Here is a 27810-nt window from a genome sequence, read left to right as displayed (position 1 = left end):
GGCATCATGGCCTTCGGGGACGGCCTCCGGAAAGGGTTCGTCGCCGCCGCTGGCATCGCGGCCGTCCTCCGGACCTGCTCGGTGGCCGCCACTACCTTCCAAGTGGTCGGCCTCCAGAACTGTTTGCCCGTCGCCGCCGTTGCCGTGTGCACGGTCGGCCCCCAGAACTGTTTGCCCGTCGCCGCCGTTGCCGTGTGCACGGTCGGCCCCCAGAACTGTTTGCCCATCGCCGCCGTTGCCGTGTGCTCGGTCGGCCCCCAGAACTGTTTGCCCGTCGCCGCCGTTGCCGTGTGCTCGGTCGGCCCCCAGAACTGTTTGCCCGTCGCCGCCGTTGCTGTGTGCATGGTCGGCCCCCTGACTGTGTTGTGGACTGGTGAACATTCGTGTTTTGGTTCTGGTTTCTCGTGCTCCTGGTTTTTTGTGTTTCAGGCCCTCCTTCCTGGGCCCCCTCCGCCCGCCCTGGCTTGGTGCTTGTGCTTTTTGTTTGGGGCTGTCGGGAGCCAGCCCTTTGAGGGGGGGTACTGTCACGGTTCTGGGTCCGTTGGACCCAGTATTTTGAGTTTATTGTGTTTTGATTTAAGTTTTCATTAGGGATTGTGTTCTTGTTCTCTTGTCGTGTTATGGTGATGATTATGATTTCTATTATTAGAGTTCCATGTTTCTGTTTATCTGGGTTTACGATGTGAGTTTAGTTTCATATGTCATTTCCTGTCTGTCTCTCAGTGTCAGGTCTGCGTCTTGGTGTGGTGTTCTCATTTCCTGTTTTATTGTGAAGGTCTGGGTCTCATGTGAGTGTGTTCAGTTTTACCTCGTCTTGTTGATTATTCCCAGCTGTGTCCACCACCTGTGTGTAATTCCCCTGTGGTTCTCTGTGTATTTAAGTCATGTCTTCCGTCATTGTTGTTGCTGGTCCGTCTGTGTATTCCACCCTGTGTCATCTGTGTATCTACCATGTCACATCCGTGTGCTCTCCCTGCTGTCCATCGTCATTCTCCTCTGCTCGTTCTCATTCAGGTTTGTGCTTTGTAGTTTAGTTGTTTCCCAGTATAGTTTAGTTCCAGCTCCATTTGCCGTTTGTATTTACTTTCATGTTCAATAAACCACCTTTACACCTTCACGACTGCCTGCACTTGGATCCTCCTTCATTTCCTCCACACGGCTCACCTCACTCGCCGTGACACTAATTTAATTTCCCAAACCACCCGGAGCCGCAAAATCAAGACTAAAGAGCCGCATGAGGCTCCGGAGCCACGGGTTGCCGACCCCTGGCCTAACCGTAGCCCTTACCCTAAACCTAACCATAACCTAATTGTAACCCTGACACTAAAACCACATTTTGAGCATCAAGAACGCCTTTACAAGCCTTCAAACTTTTGAGGACCGGTTTGTGTGTCCTCACAAGTGACTGTTGGTTCTCACAAGTGTAGTAGAATGAAGATGTCGGTCCTCACAAAGATAGATATACAGGAACACACACACATATATCAGGCTGACTTTCCCTCTCTGAAAATATCTTCCATGTCCCGCTCATAAATGTTCATTTGAAACTATTAAAATGTTCCTTTAAGGTATTTAAATGAAATCTCTAATCTTATAAGTTATTTAAAAAGTAATGTATAGCTCTCTGGATCTGAGCTGCGTTTAAAGAGAAAGATGCAAACATTTTACCACTCAAATATTCTACAGTGTGGTTCTTGCACAGGTGAGTTTGACTGTTCACACTGAATTTCATTATGAAACACACTAATAAGTGGAAGATGGAAGTCTAAAAAAAAGGTTATTTTTTACAGTGATTAACATTCATCAGATGATCAAAAGAATCTCACCTGAACAGATGACAGCAGCATCCTGACCATGTTCACATGTGTTTGATCCAAATCCACTGTGTTGACACTCAGTTAGAGAACTTTCATTTCCTGAACAGGTCACATTGTCAAGCCAAATCTGTCCAGTTCCTGCACCAAAGTGAGCTGATTGAGGAACTTCCAGTGCCGACCCACAGTTTATCTGTCTGCAAACCACCCCAGCATCATTTAAGTCCCAGCCATCATCACAGACTGTTCCCCAGCTGTTATTGTGATAAACTTCAACTCTGCCAGAACATCGACTTGATCCAGATCCAGTTAATCTGATTGGACCTTTTAATGAAAAACATGTGACACAAACGATGTTTTAATATATGTCCCTTAAAGAAAACAAAGATACATATCACACAAAAATACATTAACATGCAGTATGTTCCATGTCAAAAAGTGATGTCACCTGAACAGATGACACCAGCATCAGAATAATGTCCATTGTAGTAGTAGTAGTAGTAGTTTCCCCATCCAGAGTGTTGACATTCAGTTAGAGAACTTTCATTTCCTGAACAGCTCACACCACTGAGCCAGATCTGTCCAGTTCCTGCACCAAAGTAAGCTGTTCGAGGAGCTTGTAGTGCAGACCCACAGTTTAACTGTCTGCAAACCACCTCGGCATCATTTAGGTCCCAGTTATAATCAGAGACTGTTCCCCAGACGTTATTGTGAAAGATTTCAACTCTGCCAGAACATCGGCTCGATCCAGAACCGGCCAACCTGATCAGATCTAAAAGGCAAAGAACATGAAAAACAGTTAAATACAGCCTTACCTCAAAAATGACTATCTTGCAATATCATGTTGATCCAGTAGTTTTCACACCTGAACAGATGACAGCAGCATCCTGACCATGTTCACATCTGTTTGATCCAAATCCACTGTGCTGACACTCAGTTAGAGAACTTTCATTTCCTGAACAGGTGACATCATCAAGCCAAATCTGTCCAGTTCCTGCACCAAAGTGAGCTGATTGAGGAACTTCCAGTGCCGACCCACAGTTTATCTGTCTGCAAACCACCTCAGCATCATTTAAGTCCCAGCCATCATTACAGACTGTTCCCCAGCTGTTACTGTGATGTACTTCAACTCTGCCAGAACATCGAGTCGATCCAGATCCAGTTAATCTGATCACACCTTTTATGTAAAAGACATAACACAAACTATATTTCAATACATATCTTAAAGAAAATACAGATGCATAACACTCAAAAATACATTAACATGCAGTTTTTTTCATATCAGGAAGTCATGTCACCTGAACACATGACACCAACATCATATGAATGTAAACTGTAGTAGTAGTTGTAGTAGTTTCCCCATCCAGAGTGTTGACATTCAGTTACAGAACTTTCATTTCCTGAACAGCTCACACCACTGAGCCAGACCTGTCCAGTTCCTGCACCAAACTTATATGATGGGGTAGCTTGTAGTGCAGACCCACAGTTTATCTCTCTGCAAACCACCTCAGCATCGTTTAAGACCCAGTTATGATCAGAAACTGTACCCCAGACATTATCATGATAAACTTCAACTCTGCCAGAGCATCGAGATGATCCAGAACCAGCTAATCTAATCAGATCTAAAAGGGAAAGAACATGAAAAACATTATAATAAATCCTTACATCAAAAAAGACTTAATGGAAGACACAAATGAACAGACTAACTGAATGTTTTCTCACCTGAACAGATGACAGCAGCATCCTGACCACGTACACAGCTGTTTGATCCAAATCCACTGTGTTGACACTCAGTTAGAGAACTTTCACTTCCTGAACAGGTCACATTGTCAAGCCAGATCTGTCCAGTTCCTGCACCAAAGTGAGCTGAATGAGGAACTTCCAGTGCCGACCCACAGTTTAACTGTCTGCAAACCACCTGAGCATCATTTAAGTCCCAGCCATCATCACAGACTGTTCCCCAGCTGTTATTGTGATAAACTTCAACTCTTCCAGAACATCGAGTCGATCCAGATCCAGTTAAAATGATGGACACAGCTGAAAACAAAATACAGAGATTATATAAAGGGAACCAAACAAAGAATACTTTAAGTTTCCAGCCATAGATTCCAAGTTATAGCAGAACGGTAAACTGAAAGGTGTAATACTGTCAGTCCACACAGATTGAACCCTAATAAAACAGTCTATAAAAAGTCCAATGGATTCACTCCTGACCTACAAAGACATTCAGCTCCCAAAATTGAATTAAGACAGAGTTTGTGAGGATTGCAGAACATCCACATTAAGAAAGTTAAAGCAGGCGACTTTGTTTGAATTGTTTCAATTACAAGACCTGAAAAGGACTAAGAAAACTTCAAGTTGCAGACTTTATCAAATCTTTCAGGGGTATGGTCTCCCTTGAACATGCACACACACACTTACACACACATACAGATGTCAGGCTGACTTTCCCTCTCTGAAAATATCTTCCATGTCCCACTCATAAATGTTAATTTTAAACTATTAAAATGTTCCTTTAAGGTATTTAAATGAAATCTCTAATCTTATAAGTTATTTAAAAAGTAATGTATAGCTCTCTGGATCTGAGCTGCGTTTAAAGAGAAAGATGCAAACATTTTACCACTCAAATATTCTACAGTGTGGTTCTTGCACAGATGACTTTGACTGTTCACACTGAATTTCATTATAAAACACACTAACAAGTGGAAGATGGAAGTCTAAAAAAAAGGTTGTTTTTACAGTGTTTAACATTCATCTGATGATCAAAAGAATATCTCACCTGAACAGATGACAGCAGCATCCTGACCATGTTCACATGTGTTTGATCCAAATCCACTGTGTTGACACTCAGTTAGAGAACTTTCATTTCCTGAACAGGTCACATTGTCAAGCCAAATCTGTCCAGTTCCTGCACCAAAGTGAGCTGATTGAGGAACTTCCAGTGCCGACCCACAGTTTAACTGTCTGCAAACCACCTCAGCATCATTTAAGTCCCAGCCATCATCACAGACTGTTCCCCAGCTGTTATTGTGATAAACTTCAACTCTGCCAGAACACCGACTTGATCCAGATCCAGTTAATCTGATTGGACCTTTTAATGAAAAACATGTGACACAAACGATGTTTTAATATATGTCTCTTAAAGAAAACAAAGATACATATCACACAAAAATACATTAACATGCAGTGTGTTCCATGCCAAAAAGTGATGTCACCTGAACAGATGACACCAGCATCAGAATAATGTCCATTGTAGTAGTAGTAGTAGTAGTAGTAGTAGTAGTAGGGGTTTCCCCATCCAGGGTGTTGACATTCAGTTAGAGAACTTTCATTTCCTGAACAGCTCACACCACTGAGCCAGATCTGTCCAGTTCCTGCACCAAAGTAAGCTGATCGAGGAGCTTGTAGTGCAGACCCACAGTTTAACTGTCTGCAAACCACCTCGGCATCATTTAAGTCCCAGTTATAATCAGAGACTGTTCCCCAGACATTATCATGATAAACTTCAACTCTGCCAGAACATCGGCTCGATCCAGAACCAGCCAACCTGATCAGATCTAAAAGGCAAAGAACATGAAAAAAAGTTAAATACAGCCTTACATCAAAAAAGACTATCTTGCAATATCATGTTGATCCAGCAGTTTTCACACCTGAACAGATGACAGCAGCATCCTGACCATGTTCACATCTGTTTGATCCAAATCCACTGTGCTGACACTCAGTTAGAGAACTTTCACTTCCTGAACAGGTCACATGATCAAGCCAAATCTGTCCAGTTCCTGCACCAAAGTGAGCTGATTGAGGAACTTCCAGTGCCGACCCACAGTTTAACTGTCTGCAAACCACCTGAGCATCATTTAAGTCCCAGCCATCATCACAGACTGTTCCCCAGCTGTTATTGTGGTAAACTTCAACTCTTCCAGAACATCGAGTCGATCCAGATCCAGTTAAAATGATGGACACAGCTGAAAACAAAACACAGAGATTATATAAAGGGAACCAAACATAGAATACTTTAAGATTCCAGCCATAGATTCCAAGTTATAGCAGAACGGTAAACTGAAAGGTGTAATACTGTCAGTCCACACAGCTTTAACACTAATAAAACAGTCTATAAAAAGTCCAATGGATTCACTCCTGATCTACAAAGACATTCAGCTCCAAAATTTGTATTATGACAGAGTTTGTGAGGACTGCAGAACATCCACATTAAGAAAGTTGAAGCAGGAGACTTTGTTTGAATTGTTTCAATTACAAGACCTGAAAAGAACTAAGAAAACTTCAAGTTGCAGACTTTATCAAATCTTTCAGGGGTATGGTCTCCCTTGAACACGCACACACACACTTACACACAGACACACACTCACGCACAGACACACACACACACACACACACACACACACACACACACACACACACACACACACACACACACACACACACACAAGCCCGGTCAGCAATCTTAGTGAGGACCTTCATTGACATAATGCTTTCCCTTGCCCAGGGGTCAGCAACCTTTAACACCCAAAGAGCCACTTGGACCCAGTTTTCACGCAAAAGAAAACACTGGGAGCCGCAAATACTTTTTGACATCTAAAATGAAGATAACACTGTATATATTGTTTTTTTTTTTACCTTTATGCTTTGTGTGAACAACTAAAGTAAGTAAGTAAAGTTTATTTATTAAGCACTTTTCACAGACAGGCAGTCACAAAGCGCTGTACACAAATATTAAAATAAACAATACAATCAATAGACATTATACACAATGTAAAAGATCAAATGTAAATAATATAAAGAATATAAAATACGTAGATCAACAAAAGGCTTGTTTGAACAGAAAAGTTAAACTGCTTTTTAAAAGAATCCACAGAGCAACTAAGGTGCGTTACTTATGAAATCCATGAAGTGCTAATGAGAAAATTACATTTTATTTATGTAATTAACACATTTTGAACTCTTAAAGAAATATAACAAAAGGAAAGACACCCAGCTGAACTAAAATGATCCATGTAGCAAACAAAAACTGTTGTGAGCCGCCACCCTTATATCGCCTTTGGGCTTTTGGAGCCTTGACCTGACTTTTAAAAAATAATTGGAAAAAAAGAACTATGCTGCTAAAAGATGAAAAATGGATATTTGCATAATTCTGCCTAAATATGTATTTTACCTGGTTAATGTGTGTGGCGGGGCGTGGTCTGCAGTGCCGCTGCATGGGAGTCGGACTCACCTGAGCGGCACCCGCAGTCACGCCTCGTCGCCTCAAAGTCTGTGCTCTCTCTGCTGTTGCTTTGGTGTGTGTCGGGCTGTGAGCTGAAAAGCTACAGCCGGCTGTATGCGTACAACAACCGTGTGTGAAAAGTGGTCGATAAAGAGATGCTGAAAAGCATGTTGATGGAAACATCGTCGGGTCTGCCATAGTATGTATACAATAAGACTTATGGTCCCGAACCTCTGCGCACAGCGCCTGCAAATCGGGGCTGCATGAAGTCACTTTCATCTTCACGCAGGACTGTAAGCTGTCATCTGTGAGGCATGAGCGGTGTTTGTTTTTAACATAGTTCACGGTGGAGAACAGCTAACGACATAATAAGGATCAGAAGATCCATAATTGGCCTACCTGGGGTCGAAAGCCTCGATAAATGCACAGCGTTTCGGCGGGTATACTGGCTTCCGCGAGTGTGACGCTTATTTTGAGCGATGAAAAAAATAATAAGATATAATTTTATTTTTATATTTCAAAATCACAATAATCTTCCAATTTAGAACTACAAGTTAAAAAAAGAACTAAACACAAATAAAATACACTTCAGCTAAATACTTCTAATTTAATTTCCCAAACCACCCAGAGCCGCAAAATAAAGACTAAAGAGCCGCATGAGGCTCCGGAGCCGCGGGTTGCCGACCCCTGGCCTAACCGTAGCCCTTACCCTAAACCTAACCATAACCTAATTGTAACCCTGACACTAAAACCACATTTTGAGCATCAAGAACGCCTTTACAAGCCTTCAAACTTTTGAGGACCGGTTTGTGTGTTCTCACAAGTGACTGTTGGTTCTCACAAGTGTAGTAGAATAAAGATGTCGGTCCTCACAAAGATAGATATACAGGAACACACACACTTACACACACATATGTCAGGCTGACTTTCCCTCTCTGAAAATATCTTCCATGTCCCGCTCATAAATGTTCATTTGAAACTATTAAAATGTTCCTTTAAGGTATTTAAATGAAATCTCTAATCTTATAAGTTATTTAAAAAGTAATGTATAGCTCTCTGGATCTGAGCTGCGTTTAAAGAGAAAGATGCAAACATTTTACCACTCAAATATTCTACAGTGTGGTTCTTGCACAGGTGAGTTTGACTGTTCACACTGAATTTCATTATAAAACACACTAACAAGTGGAAGATGGAAGTCTAAAAAAAAGGTTGTTTTTACAGTGTTTAACATTCATCTGATGATCAAAAGAATATCTCACCTGAACAGATGACAGCAGCATCCTGACCATGTTCACATGTGTTTGATCCAAATCCACTGTGTTGACACTCAGTTAGAGAACTTTCATTTCCTGAACAGGTCACATTGTCAAGCCAAATCTGTCCAGTTCCTGCACCAAAGTGAGCTGATTGAGGAACTTCCAGTGCCGACCCACAGTTTAACTGTCTGCAAACCACTTCAGCATCATTTAAGTCCCAGCCATCATCACAGACTGTTCCCCAGCTGTTATTGTGGTAAACTTCAACTCTGCCAGAACATCGACTTGATCCAGATCCAGTTAATCTGATTGGACCTTTTAATGAAAAACATGTGACACAAACGATGTTTTAATATATGTCCCTTAAAGAAAACAAAGATACATATCACACAAAAATACATTAACATGCAGTATGTTCCATGTCAAAAAGTGATGTCACCTGAACAGATGACACCAGCATCATAATAATGTATATTGTAGTAGTAGTAGTAGTAGTAGTAGTAGTAGTAGTAGTTTCCCCATCCAGAGTGTTGACATTCAGTTAGAGAACTTTCATTTCCTGAACAGCTCACACCACTGAGCCAGATCTGTCCAGTTCCTGCACCAAAGTAAGCTGATCGAGGAGCTTGTAGTGCAGACCCACAGTTTAACTGTCTGCAAACCACCTCAGCATCATTTAGATCCCAGTTATAATCAGAGACTGTTCCCCAGACATTATTGTGAAAGATTTCAACTCTGCCAGAACATCGGCTCGATCCAGAACCAGCTAATCTAATCAGATCTAAAAGGGAAAGAACATGAAAAACATTATAATAAATCCTTACATCAAAAAAGACTTAATGGAAGACACAAATGAACAGACTAACTGACAGTTTTCTCACCTGAACAGATGACAGCAGCATCCTGACCATGTTCACATCTGTTTGATCCAAATGCACTGTGCTGACACTCAGTTAGAGAACTTTCACTTCCTGAACACGTCACATTGTCAAGCCAAATCTGTCCAGTTCCTGCACCAAAGTGAGCTGATTGAGGAACTTCCAGTGCCGACCCACAGTTTATCTGTCGGCAAACCACCTGAGCATCATTTAAGTCCCAGCCATCATCACAGACCGTTCCCCAGCTGTTATTGTGATAAACTTCAACCCTACCAGAACATCGAGTCGATCCAGATCCAGTTAATCTGATCACACCTTTTATGTAAAAGACATAACACAAACTATATTTCAATACATATCTTAAAGAAAATACAGATGCATAACACTCAAAAATACATTAACATGCAGTTTTTTCATATCAAGAAGTCATGTCACCTGAACACATGACACCAACATCATAAGAATGTAAACTGTAGTAGTTGTTGTAGTAGTTTCCCCATCCAGAGTGTTGACATTCAGTTACAGAACTTTCATTTCCTGAACAGCTCACACCACTGAGCCAGACCTGTCCAGTTCCTGCACCAAACTTATATGATGGGGTAGCTTCTAGTGCAGACCCACAGTTTATCTCTCTGCAAACCACCTCAGCATCGTTTAAGACCCAGTTATTATCAGAAACTGTTCCCCAGACATTATCATGATAAACTTCAACTCTGCCAGAGCATCGAGATGATCCAGAACCAGCTAATCTAATCAGATCTAAAAGGGAAATAACATGAAAAACATTATAATAAATTCTTACATCAAAAAAGACTTAATGGAAGACACAAATGAACAGACTAACTGACAGTTTTCTCACCTGAACAGATGACAGCAGCATCCTGACCATGTCCACAGCTGTTTGATCCAAATCCACTGTGCTGACACTCAGTCAAAGAACTTTCATTTCCTGAACAGGTCACATGATCAAGCCAGATCTGTCCAGTTCCTGCACCAAAGTGAGCTGAATGAGGAACTTCCAGTGCCGACCCACAGTTTATCTGTCTGCAAACCACCTGAGCATCATTTAAGTCCCAGCCATCATCACAGACTGTTCCCCAGCTGTTATTGTGGTAAACTTCAACTCTTCCAGAACATCGAGTCGATCCAGATCCAGTTAAAATGATGGACACAGCTGAAAACAAAATACAGAGAAGATATGAAGGGGACCAAAAATAGAATACTTTTAGTTTCCAGCCATAGATTCCAAGTTATAGCAGAACGATAAACTGAAAGGTGTAATACTGTCAGTCCACACAGCTTTAACACTAATAAAACAGTCTATAAAAAGTCCAATGGATTCACTCCTGACCTACAAAGACATTCAGCTCCAAAATTTGTATTATGACAAACTTTGTGAGGACTGCAGAACATCCACATTAAGAAAGTTGAAGCAGGCGACTTTGTTTGAATTGCTTCAAGATCAAAACTTCAAGTTGCAGCCTTTATCAAATCTTTCAGGGGTATGGTCTCCCTTAAACACACACATACAGACTCACGCACAGACACACACACACAGATGACAGGCTGACTTTCCCTCTGAAAAGATCTTCCATGTCCCGCTCATAAATGTTCATTTGAAACTATTAAAATGTTCCTTTAAGGTATTTAAAATGAAATCTGTCATCTTGTAAGTTATTAACAAGTAATGTATACATCTCTCTGGATCTGAGCCGCGTTTATAGAGAAAGATGCAAACGTTTTACCGCTTAAATATTCAACAGTTTGGTTCTTGCACAGATGACTTTGACTGTTCACACTGAATTTCATTATAAAACACACTAATAAGTGGAAGACGGAAGTCTAAAAAAAAGGTTGTTTTTACAGTGTTTAACATTCATCAGATCATCAAAAGAATATCTCACCTGAACAGATGACAGCAGCATCCTGACCATGTTCACATCTGTTTGATCCAAATCCACTGTGTTGACACTCAGTTAGAGAACTTTCATTTCCTGAACAGGTCACATTGTCAAGCCAAATCTGTCCAGTTCCTGCACCAAAGTGAGCTGAATGAGGAACTTCCAGTGCCGACCCACAGTTTATCTGTCTGCAAACCACCTGAGCATCATTTAAGTCCCAGCCATCATCACAGACTGTTCCCCAGCTGTTATTGTGATAAACTTCAACTCTGCCAGAACATCGACTTGATCCAGATCCAGTTAATCTGATTGGACCTTTTAATGAAAAACATGTGACACAAACGATGTTTTAATATATGTCCCTTAAAGAAAACAAAGATATATATCACACAAAATACATTAACATGGAGTGTGTTCTATGCCAAAAAGTGATGTCACCTGAACAGATGACACCAGCATCAGAATAATGTCCATTGTAGTAGTAGTAGTTGTAGTAGTTTCCCCATCCAGAGTGTTGACATTCAGTTAGAGAACTTTCATTTCCTGAACAGCTCACACCACTGAGCCAAATCTGACCAGTTCCTGCACCAAAGTAAGCTGTTCGAGGAGCTTGTAGTGCAGACCCACAGTTTAACTGTCTGCAAACCACCTGAGCATCATTTAGGTCCCAGTTATAATCAGAGACTGTTCCCCAGACGTTATTGTGAAAGATTTCAACTCTGCCAGAACATCGGCTCGATCCAGAACCGGCCAACCTGATCAGATCTAAAAGGCAAAGAACATGAAAAGCAGTTAAATACAGCCTTACCTCAAAAAAGACTATCTTGCAATATCATGTTGATCCAGCAGTTTTCACACCTGAACAGATGACAGCAGCATCCTGACCATGTTCACATGTGTTTGATCCAAATCCACTGTGTTGACAGTCAGTCAGAGAACTTTCATTTCCCGAACAGGTCACATCATCAAGCCAAATCTGTCCAGTTCCTGCACCAAAGTAAGCCGATCGAGGAGCTTGTAGTGCTGTCCCACAGTTTATCTGTCTGCAAACCACCTCAGCATCATTTAAGCCCCAGCCATCATCACAGACTGTTCCCCAGCTGTTATTGTGATAAACTTCAACCCTGCCAGAACATCGAGTCGATCCAGATCCAATTAATCTGATCACACCTTGTATATAAAAAGATATAACACAAACTATATTTCAATATACATCCCTTAAAGAAAATATAGATGCATAACAGTCAAAAACACAGTGACGTGCAGTATTAGGTCTTCGTATCGCAATTGATTTCTATAATTTATTCAATACCAATTCGATTCAATTTTGACTCAGAAAAATCAGAAATATTATAATTATCATGATCATCATTATCATGTACATAACTATATTTTTATATCTATGTATAAAAATAAAGGTGACAAGCATGGAAATTCGTAAGAGGTGTAAACACCACAGCAGATGTGTCACTGTACTGGGTCACGGACCCAGTGCTTTGTGTTTATTGGTGAACTGACATTTCAGATTATTATTAGGAGTTATGGTTCTCTGGTTACGGTACATCCCTGGATTGTGGTTTCTGTTTTGTGTCATCTCTGTTCTTCAGGTTCCTAGATTTCCTTTATCTTTTTTCTTTTCTTTGTAGTGTGTAAAGTGTAAACAGCAGTAAATACTAAATATTGAATGCTGTTGTGCAGCACGCAGGACCGACAGCACACAATGTGCTTTGAAGTAGCAGTCAAGAAAGGTGTAGTTTATCTCTATGAACAGTGAACACCCAAGTGCACACCTGTGTGGATCAGCACGCTCATATTCAAAAGGTTTCCCCATGTAACGGTCTGCTAAAGGGTGTAGAGAGCCATAGCCCCACCCCCCAGGGCATGAAGCAGGCATGGAGGAGATCTAGGCTCCAGACATCCAGAGACCCCAGAGTGCGAGAGCCCAAGGAGGACCACCGGAGGGGCATCCGTGCCACCCTCCTGGGAAGAGCTGAGGAGAGCCCAAGATGAGGGGTCACCCAGTAGCCACGGAGCAGAAACCAGAGGGGGCTGCACTGGCGTGCCCGCCGGCTCTGCCGGCAGCCAGCTGTGGCTAAGTGAATCAAGCCTCAGGCCCAGAGGCCGGAGGCCCAACGGCCCCCTACGCCCCGGAAAAGGCCTGACCACGCAACAGTCGCCAGGCCCCGCCAAGTAGCCACCGGGTGTGAGCTGGTACATACCTGAGCGCCCAGCCCCAGACACCAAGAACCACCAACGCACCAACACCTGAGGGCATCAGTCACCGGCAGGGAGTATGGTGAGGGGAGATAGGCCTCCACACTTTGGAGGGCCTGGGAGTTCCCAGAGAGGTGGAGTCTAAGATCCGACCTGACATATAGACACAGACAAACAGGCATACACAGACACAAACATGCATTCCCACCCTCATGCACACATATACAAATACTCAGCACTCACCCAATGTAAGGATATACATAAATGGACATGTACACACAATCACACTCCCCAAACATACTCTATACCCCAGGTCCAGGTATCCACGCCCCCAGAGGGGGAAACGGCACCTAGACCCAGGAGATGTTACCCTTTCCCCCGGGGTGGAGGCAAGCAGACCGCCCCAGGCTCCACAGCAGCAGGGAGGCCCAAGATCCCAAACGAACGGCCAATACCTCCTCCCAGCCCCCCTGCCCCGATGGCCAGCAGAGAATAGGGGTGTGTGAAGACCCCAAACCTCCCTCCTCTCGCTCATGTGTAGTGTTGCTGCGTGTTGTTCTAAAGTGCATTTGAAACACAGGAGAGCATGGTGCTGCTGCCAGAGATTAGCAGGTGTTAGCACGGTCCCTCCCGAGCCACAACCAGAGCCACTAACCAGGTTATGACCACAACCCCCAGGTTAAGCCCTCCAGGCAAAGGCGGGACCAAACCACAACCCCCCAGCCCCGCTATGTGATGGAGCCGATCACAGGAGCCCAGAGGGATTGATCTAATGTGGTGGCAGAGGCTGTCTCGAGACTAATGTGATCTATTAGATTGTTTCTATATTGGCTAGAATTAAGATTATTTTTATTTTTCCAGTTCATGAGGACCGTTTTCTTGGCAATGCATAGGGCAGTAAAAACATGTGGGCTGTATTAGTTTCTGTAGTGACATCATCCAATTTGCCCATCAAGCACACTAAAGGGGAGGTTGTAATTTTACATTTCAGACACTTTGATAAGTCTTTACATATCCCACGCCAAAACTTCTGCACTGGTGGACAGAACCAAAGAGCGTGCATGTAATTGTCTGGTGTATTGCCTTGACAGTGTGAGCAGTTGTTGGAAGATGTAAAGCCCATCTGGAACATCCGATGACCTGTATAGTGCACTCTATGTAGTATTTTGTATTGTATTAATTGCAGACTGGGATTTCTAATCAATTTAAATGTTTTTAAGCATACCTGAGACCAGAAGTTTTGGTCTAAGCTGACTGATAAATCTGCTTCCCACTTTGCAATAGGAAGAGATATTGATTCATCTATTTTAGAAAGTGTTCTGTATATTTTAGACAATAATTTGGGGGCACTTAAGAGTAATAAGATGTACCGCACTTGGTGGTGTTTGTAATTCAACTTGACTGAGGTTAAATTTCTTTTTTATTATGGATTTAATTTGTTGATATTCTAAAAATCTTTTCTTGTTGATCCCATATTGTATAACTAGTCTGTCAAATGGAATAAAGTCTGTTCCTTCTAATATATGTTCCAAGTATTTAATTCCTTTACAACTCCATTCTGGAAAATTAATCATATTATTGTTTTGTAATATGTCAGGGTTATTCCAGATAGGTGTACATTTGCATGGGATTAATGAAGACTCCGTTATTTTTAGAAACTCTCACCATGCTGTCAGAGAAGAGCTGATGCTGACGCTTTTAAAGCATTCATGTCTTTTGATGTTTGAGCTGATAAATGGTAGGTCTGAAATCTCTAGATTATTGCATAGTGCCTGTTCAACCTCTAGCCAGGGCTCATCTAAGAAGGTATGTTTTAACCATCCTGAGATTAACTGAAGCCTGTTGGCTAGGAAGTATTGTTGAAAGTTTGGCACATCTAATCCTCCTTTATCCTTGGTTCTTTGTAGCGTTTTTAAACTGATACGCGGGGGTTTATGTTTCTAAAGGAATTTAGAAATATACGAATCCAGAGATCTGAATCAATCTTGTGATGGCTTGTTGGGGATCATTGAAAATAAGTAATTTATTTTTGGCAAGACCATCATTTTTATAGTGGCGACCCTTCCCATGAGTGATATGGGTAGAGATTTCCATCTAGTCAGATCACCTTCTACTTTCTTTAGAAGTGGGATGTGGTTTAATTTAGTTAAGTCTGAAAGCTTAGGAGAGACATTAATACCTAAATATTTAATATTTCCAGATTGTAGTGGGGCAGAAGAAGAATTATGGAAGGAGCAGTTAAAATCTACAGAAGAACTGTAGATTTTGATCTTGAAAACCAGTTTATTAGAGTAATTACCTCAGAAAGGTTGGTTTGTGAGCTTTGGAGAAAAAGCAACACATCATCCGCATAGAGACTGATTTTATGTTCTACGTTCTTACATTTTATGCCCTTAATTGTTGTAGCTTGTCTAAGTGCTGCTGCTAGTGGTTCGATAAAAATTGCAAAAAGTGAAGGGGAGAGTGGGCACCCCTTTCGGGTGCCCCTCAGGAGACAGGAGCTGGAGGATATCTGGTCATTTCTTCTAACACGCGCTGTTGGGGAATTATATATTCTTAGCCAGTTTATGAAAGAGTTTCCAAAGCCAAATTTGTTTAAAGTTGCAAATAAAAAATTCCAGTTAACCCTGTCAAACGCTTTCTTCATCTAGAGATAATATTGTGGTTAAAATGTTTTTACTGTATGAGTAGTCTATTAAATTAAGTAATCTATGTGTGTTTGTTGATGATTGCCTACCTTTTATGAAACCTGTTCCTAAGGTTCCTGTTTCCACATCGTAGTGTCTAGTCTGCATCTTGGTACTTTGTCTGAGTGTCCTTTTTTGCTTAGGTAGTCCTTCTCCATTGTTTATGGTTTCAGTTCTGGAATTCTGTTATCCCAGCTATGATTCCCTCCTATCTCTGATTCCCTTATTACACCAGCCCTGTGTTTTTCCCTGTCGTTCCTTAGTCGTCATATTTTGTCAGGTTATGTCATGCCACATCATGAAATCCCAGTTTTGATCATCCTTCCTAGTTTGAATTTAGCTTTTAATTCTTGTGCTCGTGTATTGTATTTCTAAGTTTGTTTTCTGCCAGTGAATAAAAACTGCCGCCTTCAAGTTAAATATTCCTTGTCTGAGTCCTTTGCGTCGGTCAAACCTCTGCCTGTCACACAGCTCACCATGACAAGATGCTTTTGGGTCAAAGTGACTGCAGCTAAAACACAGAAAAGCATGATTGGGATTTGGCTTGGCTTTTAATAGCAGATAACCTGTAAAAATACTCTGCAGTAGGTCAAAAACGGAAGAATACCACAAATAAACATATGAACATTACCTGATGCTGCTGAAGTGAAGCAGAGGAATTTTACAGAGGTTTATTAGAGACACAGCTGAACGTTTTGCACTTTGGCATATTTTTCAAAAGTTTACATTTCTCTGATTTTTAACAACCCACCCCTATGCAGTATGTTCCATATAAAAAAGTTTTGTCACCTGAACAGATGACACCAACATCATAAGAATGTCCATAGTAGTTGTAGTAGTTTCCCCATCCAGAGTGTTGACATTCAGTTAGAGAACTTTCATTTCCTGAACAGCTCACACCACTGAGCCAAATCTGTCCAGTTCCTGCACCAAATTGAACTGATTGAGGAACTTCCAGTGCCGACCCACAGTCTAACTGTCTGCAAACCACCTCAGCATCCTTTAAGTCCCAGTTATAATCAGAAACTGTTCCCCAGGTGTTATTGTAAAAGATTTCAACTCTGCCAGAGCATCGAGTCGATCCAGATCCAGTTAATCTGATGGTGGATGCACCTGAAAAAGCAAACCATAAAAAACCTAAGAATTACATACAGTAGGCTATAGCAACTGTTTTCTTTCTTTTTTTAAACTTTCTGAACCCATATATTGCTGAAAAATACTTTGTATACTTTGTTTCTTTCTACTAAAAAGACATCCTTAGCCTTAAGTTCCGCTGAATTATTTTTTAAGGAAACTAAAATTACACCGTAGCACCAAAAATTTACATGAAAAATGCAAGGTTTGATTTAGAAGATTGCACACTAAGTCACGGGCTGTATTAGAAAATGTAAGTGATGGTGGCATTTCTGTCTTGTTATCAAATATGTAAAAAAAACAAAAAAAACAAACATCAAAAATGAAACTTGATGATTTTGTAAATTGTAACAATGCTTTTTTTTGCTCACCAGGCAGCTGTGCGTGACAACCTGAAAAGTGGAAAAAGACAAAACCAGTTTAGAGCAGAAGATGTCTTGCACTTGTGAGAAAGCAAATATGTGAAACTTAACAGTAAAGTCTTTTTTTCATAATTCTTAAATCAAAATATTTTTCACGAAAAAATCAAAATCTGACAAACTCCATTTAATTTTAAACTGCAACCCTGGCATATCTGATAGGAATTTCGCACAGTTTTTCTAACCACCCATTACAAAAAATTGCCCGTAATAACATATTATTTAATAACTGATTAAACTCTTGAATACTGTTGAGATTAAATTATTTGAAGTACCTCAATTCTATGCTTTGGATTAACTAAAATGCCATATAACCATATAGTGTAGTATTAAGTGGACACAGCCCTGAAAAATAAAGGCATTAGACTACGTGTCCTTAGGGGGTAGATTCTCACCCACGCTTGCCTGGGGGAAAAAAAGTCGATAACAGGGCTCCATCTTCTAGTGGAAAGTTACTGAAGCACTGGTGTTTAGACTCGAATGAGAGAGCTAGCAATAACTGTTAGGGGTACACCCTCATTTTGAGGTCTGCTGCACTGTGTCATGCAGAACACCTCTCCCTTCTAGAAGTAATTGTGTAAGAGAAAAAAGTGTGAAATTGTCTACTGAGCAGTGTTTTGTCTTCCATCAGATGCCTATGACGAGTCAAAAGAACTTGGTGAAGTGTTGATATTTAACAATTGGGGGCTCGTCCGGGATTCCAATACTAGGCTAAGAAAGACAGATTAAGCGGTTTGGGGGGTCAACCAGCAAAGCGAACAGAGACCCTCATTCTCATTTTAAAATAAAGGTAAGCACCACCTGTTCAAAGTCAAAATCAAAGCTTGCATGTTGGAGCTTATCTAAATTGTCTGTTCGCTTAGTTGATGGAATTCTCAGAGTCAATTTGCTGCAGTAGACAAAGAGATGATGTGTGATCTGTCCCAGTGTGTTAGAGCAACTAAATTGTGGGTGTAATAAGCCAAGTAAAACTAATTGGCTGTTGTGGATAGTGACTGAAAAGAGTAAGAGTAATTATCCTTAGGCGTGGTGGCTCCACTTGCTTTGGACGTGAGGCGAAACCCATGGGACCGGAATTAGGGTGGCAACCTGGGCAGGTGTGGACCCCCGAACAGCTAAATCGAGGTGAGGTATCATCGTCACAGTTGACGGCCTACACAAGAGCAGTCCAAAGTTTCTCCGCTGGCCAGATTCCGTGCGGGGAGCGGCGAGCCCATGCAGCGGCGTTAGATTGCGTGTGTGAATGTGAAAGAGCGAAAGGTTGCGTCTCGATTGAAATTGAGTAGTTAAATTCGCCACGGTTGACAGCATGTATGAGAGTAGGCCCGAGTTCTTTCACTGGATGGATCCCAAGCTAAGATCGTTGGCCCGCTCTAGTGCCTCTAGACTGTGTGCGTGTATAAAAAAGAAAAGTTAAAATTTCCTACAGTTGACAGTCTGCTTGACAGTGGGGCTAAGTTCTTTTGCTGGTTAGATTCCGAGCTGCGATAGCCCGCTGTAGTGCCTAAAGACTGTGTGGGTCAATTTTGGGTTAGTAAATTAGGCTTAAAGTTGAAACTTGCGTCTAAAACCGTGTGTTTGGGTGTGTGCAAAGTGAGATGCGCTCTGCAATAGTGTGTGAGCACTACAATAGTGCGGAGTTGATGTCTGCTGGCCATAAAGTGTAAAATTGACTGTGACTGTTTAGATTAAAAGGACTTTAAGAGTCTCATATGTTGTGACCTGTCTCACAGGAAAGTGAGTTATTTTGTGTTGTTAAATAGCAGCTGAAAAAAGAGGCAGGTTGGATTGGCATAGTAGATCTCCGCAGATGTGTGTGTGTGTGTGGAATAGAATGTGACAGGTATCGTGTCACATTCTAGGAGAGGAGAAGTGTTTCTCAGAGTGGAGTGAGCCAGACTGACAGAAGGAGGAAGAGCAAACGGCCCAACTCAGAGGGGAGGAGCTGAGTGTGAGGTGGAACCAAGGAGGAGCTAGGAGAAGCAGTCTGTGTGACAGCGGGGGAAAAGTGCCTAAAACAGAGAGTCAAGAGCAAAAAAAAGGGGGGGATTATTATGAATTATGCACAAAAGCTGAAGCAGAACAGGATGAATTGGAAAAATATTTAAATTAGCAACAAAGAGAAATGTATTTCAAGAGTGTCAAATAACGAGGGATGAAATATTAAATAAATCTCTTAGTGTGTTAATACAGGTGACTACAGACCTGGATCAACCCCCTCCACGAGCATATCGGCCAGAACATAATGATAGATATAATAATTGGAACCACAACGAGGCCATGTTTTGGCTGAAAATTCACAGCTTCACCTTCATGTATATGTTATTCTGAAAAGAAGCTTCAAGGACGGTCAATCTCTCCCTGAAAACAAGGGGCAGCTTCAGAGCAAAAGCATCAACGTTAAGAGTCAACACCAAGTGAACAGATAACAGCGCTGCCCTAAAACTTCAAAGGGTTCAGCAGCATGTACAAATACTATTGCAGATGGAAGCATGCGTTCTCTATCACAGGCTGAGAGGATCACCTGCAACATCATTGTGTGCGAATGGAGTTGAGAAGACGCTCTGAGTCTCACATTTGAAATGGCTAAGGAAGAAAAGAATGAAAGACATAAGACAAAGCTGAAGAGGAACGGCCCACTGGGCCTCTGACATGTCAACAGCCGAGAACTGCCGCAGATGTGGGGGAGGAGACAGCAGTTGTGAGGAGTGAGAAGAGAACATGGAGGAAAATGAAGGATGATGTTGTTAAAGTGAGAGAATATGAAAACTGTTGAAAAGTAAGGCAGATGGAGTTGTGGAGGATTGAGAAAGTGTCCAGATTATCACAATAAAATGGACAAAAAAAAGAGAGAGAGAGAAAGAGAGCACACACACAGACATGAAATGCTTTTTGGAGAGAATAGGGAGCTGGGGGAGACTGTTTCAATCCACAGCTCCACCTCCGCCTACTAACCATACATGCAAAGAAGACCAGCTTACACTCATGAACACGCCCATATCTCTCATTAATGCTAAAATAGACTCAACAGACACTTGCTATCAAACGCTGAGTCCACTGCTAATACGTAACTCTCTGGATTGCAGGACAACAGGTTGACATGTGTGAAAAGAAAAAAAAAGAAAAGGAGAAAAGAAAAGAGGAAAACTGGTATGACCAACTGGTAATTAGGTAATAAATGCACTTTCAACATAGTAAATTGTGAGATGGGAGGCAGGAGGAGGAGAGACCCGAGGCGTCCGAGTGTCAGGTGAACTGAACTTCAGGTAAGAAGTTATGACCTGCAGTCTATCTGGGTCAGATATAAACAATGTTTAGGTGGAGTTTATTTTCGTTGTGCTGACTTTTTACAGTCAGTTACAATAACTCGTACTGCGTACTAGCTAGCATGACGGAGTTTCTATACAGCTGGGTGGGTGCTATGATGTTATTGATAGTGAACTTTATTTAATTCATAAGGTTAGTTAGTAGAGTTTCGTAAAAAAACGAAATTGTCCTGTATTCAGAGAAAATATTACACGCAAAGATTGTCCCAGACTTCAGCTAGAATGGAAAAAGACACAAAGCTGGATTTATTCTGTCTTTATGCTGAAGCTGCCTCTTCTTCTCTTATTCTCTCTCCCTCCTTCTCCTGTTGCTACTTCAATCATGCAACTGATCAATGATCAGCTGATCGGCTTTTCTCTCTTGTTTATTTATCGCCCACTTTGCGCCAGAAGGAGGAAACCAGCAGATGTCAAGCTAAACAACAGCAGCACGTTTAAGCTTGATCAGCTGTTGTTAGAATTTATTTAATATTAATTTCTAGTACAGCTGATGTTTGCTGGAGCCACAGCTGTAAAGCTGCTGGTCATGATGTCGGTTTGAATATGTGGTAAGAGGGAAACATGAAGATGAAACCAGGAGATGTCCTTAATGAATCATCAGAGCTGAACAGGAATGGAGGAACAGGTTTACCTTTTAGGTGACATGAATGAGTTGAAGGGAAGTTATGAACTGTTTCTGAGAGACAAATAACACCAGGATCCTTTTCTAAGTAGCCGACAGCTGGTAACTGTGCAGGGGCGGATCTAGCAAAGTTTGGCCAGGGGGGCCAGGTAGGGCATTAACAGGGAAAGGGGGGCACAAAGAAGTACTTTTCTTTCTTATTCTCATTTAAAATATCTAGGTTTTAATAAATACTTATCTGAATCTTACAACCAAAGTTTTTATCTGATATAAAATGTATAGAAATCATACATATACCAACAAGACTGTACATCACTGTCACAACAGCATTTGTTTTCATTCAAAGGCTTTATGGCTTTTCCTATAATACCTGGTGGGCCGGTCTCTAGTCTAATGCCCGGTTTTTTGTCCCAGTCCAGCCCTGGGTGGAACTATGCCAGCTGACCCCATACTCTCCAGAATTGTGGAGCACTTGTGGGCAACCAGTAAATATGATGTGGGGAAAATGAACAGAGGTAGTGACTCTCAAGTCTCAGTTCAGACCAGGTAAGCATCAGCAATTAAATAAAGCAAGGAGCAGTGACAATAGCACTGCCTGTTATGGTAGCGAGAGTTCTAGACCCTACATCATATTGTCTTATTAGGAGTGGAAGGTTTTATGGTTCATTTGGTGAGAGGAAAATAGTTTACGTTTGGGCGTGTCCTGAAATAGGCTTAATAGTTTATATATAACAGTGCACTTAGAAGGACCTGTCAGGCATCATTCTCCGGTGGTGATGTCTTGTTGATAATTGACTAATCATCTCTCTTTCTCTTTCTCTTTTAAGCAGGCTTGCAAGATTGGAATTAACAGCGCTGTAAAACATTTTCTTGAGAGCAAATATAAGGTGAGCTTCTCCAAATTACAATGGGCATTGGAGAAAGTTATCTATGTGGGACACGATTAGATAGTAAGTCCCTGCCTAAAAGGATTGCAGCGAGTCAGTCCAGTCCAAAATCATAAAGAATTGTTTTTTCTTTTAAAACTGATGACATCATCTTGTTGTTAATGGATACGCGAATATTTTGCGCGTGAGACTCCATTATCAGCAATACCTGGTATGGATGCGTGTCAATGAATACGTGTGACTAGACTGAAGATGTGGACTAAAGTTTTGACAGACTTGAAAATTGAGATTAAAGACTGGACTTATTTTAGGATTAGTAATTTCCAATGCCTAATTCACCCTAGTGGTAAAAAGAGTGTATTTAGGTGTGTTTTCAGTAGGAGCAGGAGGACGAGAGACCAGGGGATAACTGTAGCTTCTCGTGAGTGTGTGGAACTGCAACCCTTTGGCTGCTAATTTTGAGTTATTGATTTTTACATGAAGAGAACTGTGTTTTATTGGCTGTGTTTTGATTTGGGTATCAAATTGTATTGTTGGGAGATGCCAAATGCTACAGTGAAGAAAACGTTTGACATCGCTCACGTGACATTTGTGTATATATGTACAAACATTTTAATAATTCAATAATAATTATCACTTAAGTTATAATTTATGGTTGTTTTAGGTCAGTCTGTCCAGTATTGTAATAATAATTATCTTAATAATATTCTGATGGCCTCAGGTCGACAATTATTTTATTTTATATATTATGCATTTGTTAATAAAAACTTGTAATTGTGACAGATTTACAGTGAGCTCATTCTCACTCTCTTGTCAAAGTGTTTCACAGACAAAGTGTGCTTTGTCCTTGGTACTGTGACACTCCAAAGGTGAGATTTGTCTGATCACTAACATATCTCATGGAGATATTTACAGAAGCATTTACAAAGAGAAAAAGTTATTTAGATTTTTGAATTGCCAAAAGAATTTGTACCACCTCCAGGTTTACTGTTGGATCATACACCAGCGCCAGGACCATAAATCATTTGTGATAATAACAGTATTACAAACTTCATTTTCATTATTGTGATAGCTATCCAAAAAAAATCATTAACCACATTACAAATACCATTTTCAACTATACAATAACACAACGGATCATGTTAATAGTTAATCAACAAATTGTTAACAGGATGATAAAATAAAATAATATTCCCAAGTTTAATTAGGAATTAAGTAAACTAGAAATTTCATTAAATCTGCACTGCTAGTGATCACTTGTCAGTATGAACACTGCAAAATATAACCTGCACAGCTAACAAAACATACTAACCTGAAATCCTAAACTAGTAAAGAAGAAACTGACTAAACTGAGTCAAACACATATTATATTCTCAGATGTCTTCTCAGTGTGAACATTTGCGTATGGTTTCAGATTTTAAACAGTCAATGAGTTTGACTAATTTACTTTTATAACATTATAATGTTAGACGACGATGATGATGATGATTATTATTATTATTATTATTATGACAGTATTAGAATAGTTAGAATAGTTTAGAATAGTTAACATTTATGCTTTTAATTAATTCTAATTAAACTAGTTAATGAGAAAGAAATAAGTAAAGAAAAATCCTCACCTTTGCAAAAGAGTATGATCATCAAATTAAACCAGCACACAAGCTGTTGCAGAGCCATTGCCGACTACACCTCTTTCACATTGTCTTAGACTTTAAATCCCTAGAAAACTTGCTCCGCCCATGGCGACATTCTTTACTCCTAAACCATTATTAGCGTCATGAGAAAAAGGTCAAACACAATGGTCTTGGTACCTGTATAGTCTGGTGAAAAAATGCATTCACTGTGATGTTGTGTAGCCAGTTGGACCACATTTCTACACAAAGCTCCTCAACGGACTTTAGTCTTTAAAACTATGATTCAGAAATGATTGTTTTTACTATTGTTGATGTTGTTTTGTTTTTTAAAGCAGGTTTGCTTTTGTTTTATTGTCAGTAGTATTGCCAACTTGTATTTGATAGTCATGGTCCCAGCACTTCCTGGGGTCCACTCCCCAATCTTAATTTCGTGTATTGCTCTCTCCTTTCTGGGGTAGTTATGGGCTGGCTGTTCTCGCTGCATGGAGCTGCCTGCTGCTAGAGATTCTAGTTTTTCCAGCCTATAGCTGTTATACCTGTTTCTTGCCTCCTTAGGACTGGATGATAAAACAATAAAGATAATATTCCAGAAAGAACTTTTTCTAAATAAAAAAATGAGACACGGTTTAAAAAGTCCATAGAACACAGTCTATACATATTTTTGACAGAAACCAAGACAGACCAGCAACAGCAGGTGTTGTTTTTCCGGTATATAAAACTATTGTGACTTATTGGACTATGATCTGTGAAACATATACCAAACATATCTCTCATTATATGATTAAAATGTCTTTTAAGAGCGCCCTGGTCATGAGAGCAGCAGAAATAAGCAACAATTATAACAGTTATATAAAGATATTTTCAGTGGCCAAAAACGACTGGGTGGAGTCATACAAAAGGCAGAAGCAAAAAGACACTTGCAAATGCATTATTCCTTTATTTTATATATAAACTCTTCAAAAATTCTGTTCACTACAGTCTACTTACCAATATAAGGAAAGATATGACACATAAGGAAATTATAGTAACTTATTGGCCAAAGTTTGATACGCCAGAAAACCCTGCATGTAAAAAAAACAAAAAAAACCACAAAAAAGACAAACATACCAGCCCCCACTTTATGTTACGCCCAGTCTAGGGAGACAGGAGAGCAACATAAGAGTTTAAAAAAGTGCCTCCACTTCGGTCCCCAAAGCCAGAAACTTAAAAGCCCATTCACAGATAGAGGTGATGTTGATTAGTACACTATTTATACCAAAACTGAAAGCATAATCTCCAGGGTGAACCAAAGTCAAAACAACAAACAAAAAAAGCTATTCAAAAGAAGTGCTACCTAAACCCTATGTCAAAACAAAGACAAGCAAAAGACAAGCACTATCCCCATACACAGGAAATCATTCCTGGCTGTGGCATCTCTCTGTACAACTCATCCATCTAATACATTGTAAACACTGCAATAGTTACATCCTTTTGCGCACACTCCTTTCTTACTTGGTAGTAAGTAAGTAAGTAAGTGTTCGGTAACCAAGCAAGATGGCAGCGTGCACAGATGCAGCGGCTCACTGCTCTGCATATAGTGTACTTTGTTTTTTACTTTTTCTACGTGCATATGTATGGCTGCATGTGCCACGGTTCTGGGTCATTTTGACCCAGCATTTTCAGTTCTTATATTACTTTGTCAAGATTACAGCGTCAAGTCTGCGTGTTCCCAATCTTATGTCTCCTGGTTTGGGTCTTCTTCTCCTGCCCTCACAGAGCACACCATGACAGAACGACGTGACCACCAAATAACAACCCTAAACTGAAAATACAAAGCTACTAACAAACACTTGGAACCGGAAGACATAAGACTGGGACCACGTAGGCAAAACACATAGCCTGTTGAGGGTACGACGCGACAGAGAGCACAGGAAAACGCAGGGCACAGGGAAGTAATCAGGGAATGAGAAACAGGAGGGAGACACAGCTGGGAGAGTTAGGGCTAACGAGACACTGGGAGCAAAGCTAGACACACTGACATGAGACAACCCTTCACAATAAAACAGGAAACAAGAAACAGATGCAGACTTGACACTGAACCTATACTAAACACGAGACACAACCTAAGAACTAATCCCTCACTAAGAATAACAGAAACATAGAATACTAATAAACAAAGCATAACAAAAGCATCAGGATACAAACCATAATACAAAGTAATATAAGAACTGAAAATGCTGGGTCAAAATGACCCAGAACCGTGACAGTATGTGTCTTTTATTATTATATATTGAGTAGAGTCCACTTACGTCAGGACCTTCTGAGTTTGGGATTACGCTGTGCGAGGAACATTACGTCGGACTACCACCATTTTTTTTCACCTGTCCTGTTTGGTTCTTTTGCCATCAGAATTATTGTCTAAAGGCAAAGAAAGATGCCCAATGGATTTGCTTTACCAAACGGACCGTCAGCCTTTCCGTATTGGTCTATTTGATTCACCTTTGCTGTTATTGTTTATTTTATTTTATTTTCACTTGCTAAACACGGGACAGACTTGACCGGGGAAAAGAAAAGAGAGAAAGAAAGAGGGAAAGAAAAACAGTGGGGAAGAGGAACAGTGATAAAGGGCAAAAAACAAAAACCAACAAAACAAACAGACAAAAAATACATACATCAATCACCTGGATCACCTGTTGAGAAAGAAAAAAGAGAAAACAAACAAAAAATAGAGAGCAATATAATAAACAACATCATCGCGATGATCTATGGTTACAAATGATCTTCTTATGGCCTCTGACAGTGGACTCATCTCTGTGTTTGTCCTGCTAGACCTTAGTGCAGCATTCGATACTGTCGACCATAATATCCTATTAGAGCGATTAGAACTTGCTGTAGGTATTACAGGTACTGCACTGCAGTGGTTTGTATCATATCTATCTAATAGACTCTAGTTTGTGCATGTAAATGGAGAGTCCTCTTCACACACTGAGGTTAAGTATGGAGTTCCACAGGGTTCAGTGCTAGGACCAATTCTGTTTACATTATACATGCTTCCCTTAGGCAGCATCATTAGAAGACATAGCATACATTTTCACTGCTATGCTGATGACACCCAGCTCTATCTATCCATGAAGCCAGATAACACACACCAATTAGTTAAACTGCAGGAATGTCTTAAAGACATAAAGACCTGGATGGCTGCTAACTTTCTGCTTCTTAATTCAGATAAAACTGAGGTTATTGTACTCGGCCCTGAAAATCTTAGTAAGTATGGTGTCTAACCAGATTCTTACTCTGGATGGCATTACCTTGGCCTCCAGTAACACTGTGAGGAACCTTGGAGTCATTTTTGACCAGGACATGTCCTTCAACGCACATATTAAACAAATATGTAAGACTGCTTTCCTCCATTTATGCAACATCTCTAAAATTACAAATATCCTGTCTCAGAGTGACGCTGAAAAACTAGTTCATGCATTTATTACTTCCAGGCTGGACTACTGCAATTCATTATTATCAGGATGTCCTAAAAACTTGCTGTAAAGCCTTCAGCTAATCCAAAATGCTGCAGCAAGAGTCCTGACAGCCCATATGGAAAAGATATATATAAATCTTATAAAGTTTGTATCTGTCTTGTGTGAAACTTGTATGAAAAGCATATAAGAGTGAAAACAGATATAAGATCCCTTGAAAAATTATATAATGAAACTTGTATGTTTTGGATACTTACTAAAACAATGTATGAAAGTAATGCAAAATTGGCCACTTTCATGAGTAATCACATATAAGTTTTTACTATTTCTTTTCCGTATGGGAGGGACTAGAAAGAGAGAGCATA

The 27810-nt window shown here is 40.6% G+C and overlaps 1 protein-coding gene across 3 annotated transcripts in view; it reads right to left on the bottom strand.

Moving 5' to 3' along the window:
• LOC308393237 (uncharacterized protein) overlaps positions 1–24057 on the bottom strand; it is a 71254-nt gene extending 47197 nt beyond the window's left edge. For all 3 annotated transcript variants that reach the window (XM_080876858.1, XM_080876859.1, XM_080876860.1), the window contains exons 1-19: positions 23979–24057; positions 17477–17497; positions 16761–17084; positions 11929–12240; positions 11509–11835; positions 11074–11385; positions 10029–10343; positions 9605–9928; positions 9173–9484; positions 8731–9072; positions 8295–8606; positions 5465–5779; positions 5030–5371; positions 4594–4905; positions 3537–3851; positions 3113–3436; positions 2680–2991; positions 2263–2586; positions 1827–2138 (exon numbers count right to left, since the gene is read on the bottom strand). In XM_080876858.1, coding sequence (XP_080732984.1) covers positions 1827–2138; positions 2263–2586; positions 2680–2991; positions 3113–3436; positions 3537–3851; positions 4594–4905; positions 5030–5371; positions 5465–5779; positions 8295–8606; positions 8731–9072; positions 9173–9484; positions 9605–9928; positions 10029–10343; positions 11074–11385; positions 11509–11835; positions 11929–12240; positions 16761–17084; positions 17477–17497; positions 23979–24036 — 5515 coding nt within the window. In that variant the 5' untranslated portion in view covers positions 24037–24057. The remainder of the gene's footprint in view (positions 1–1826; positions 2139–2262; positions 2587–2679; positions 2992–3112; positions 3437–3536; positions 3852–4593; positions 4906–5029; positions 5372–5464; positions 5780–8294; positions 8607–8730; positions 9073–9172; positions 9485–9604; positions 9929–10028; positions 10344–11073; positions 11386–11508; positions 11836–11928; positions 12241–16760; positions 17085–17476; positions 17498–23978) is intronic.
• Between the last annotated feature and the right edge of the window lie 3753 nt (positions 24058–27810).

Source organism: Rhamphochromis sp. 'chilingali' (assembly GCF_963969265.1).
Source record: "Rhamphochromis sp. 'chilingali' genome assembly, chromosome: 1".
In the NCBI taxonomy this organism is placed as follows: domain Eukaryota; kingdom Metazoa; phylum Chordata; class Actinopteri; order Cichliformes; family Cichlidae; genus Rhamphochromis; species Rhamphochromis sp. 'chilingali'.
This window is presented reverse-complemented; position numbering and strand designations above follow the sequence as displayed.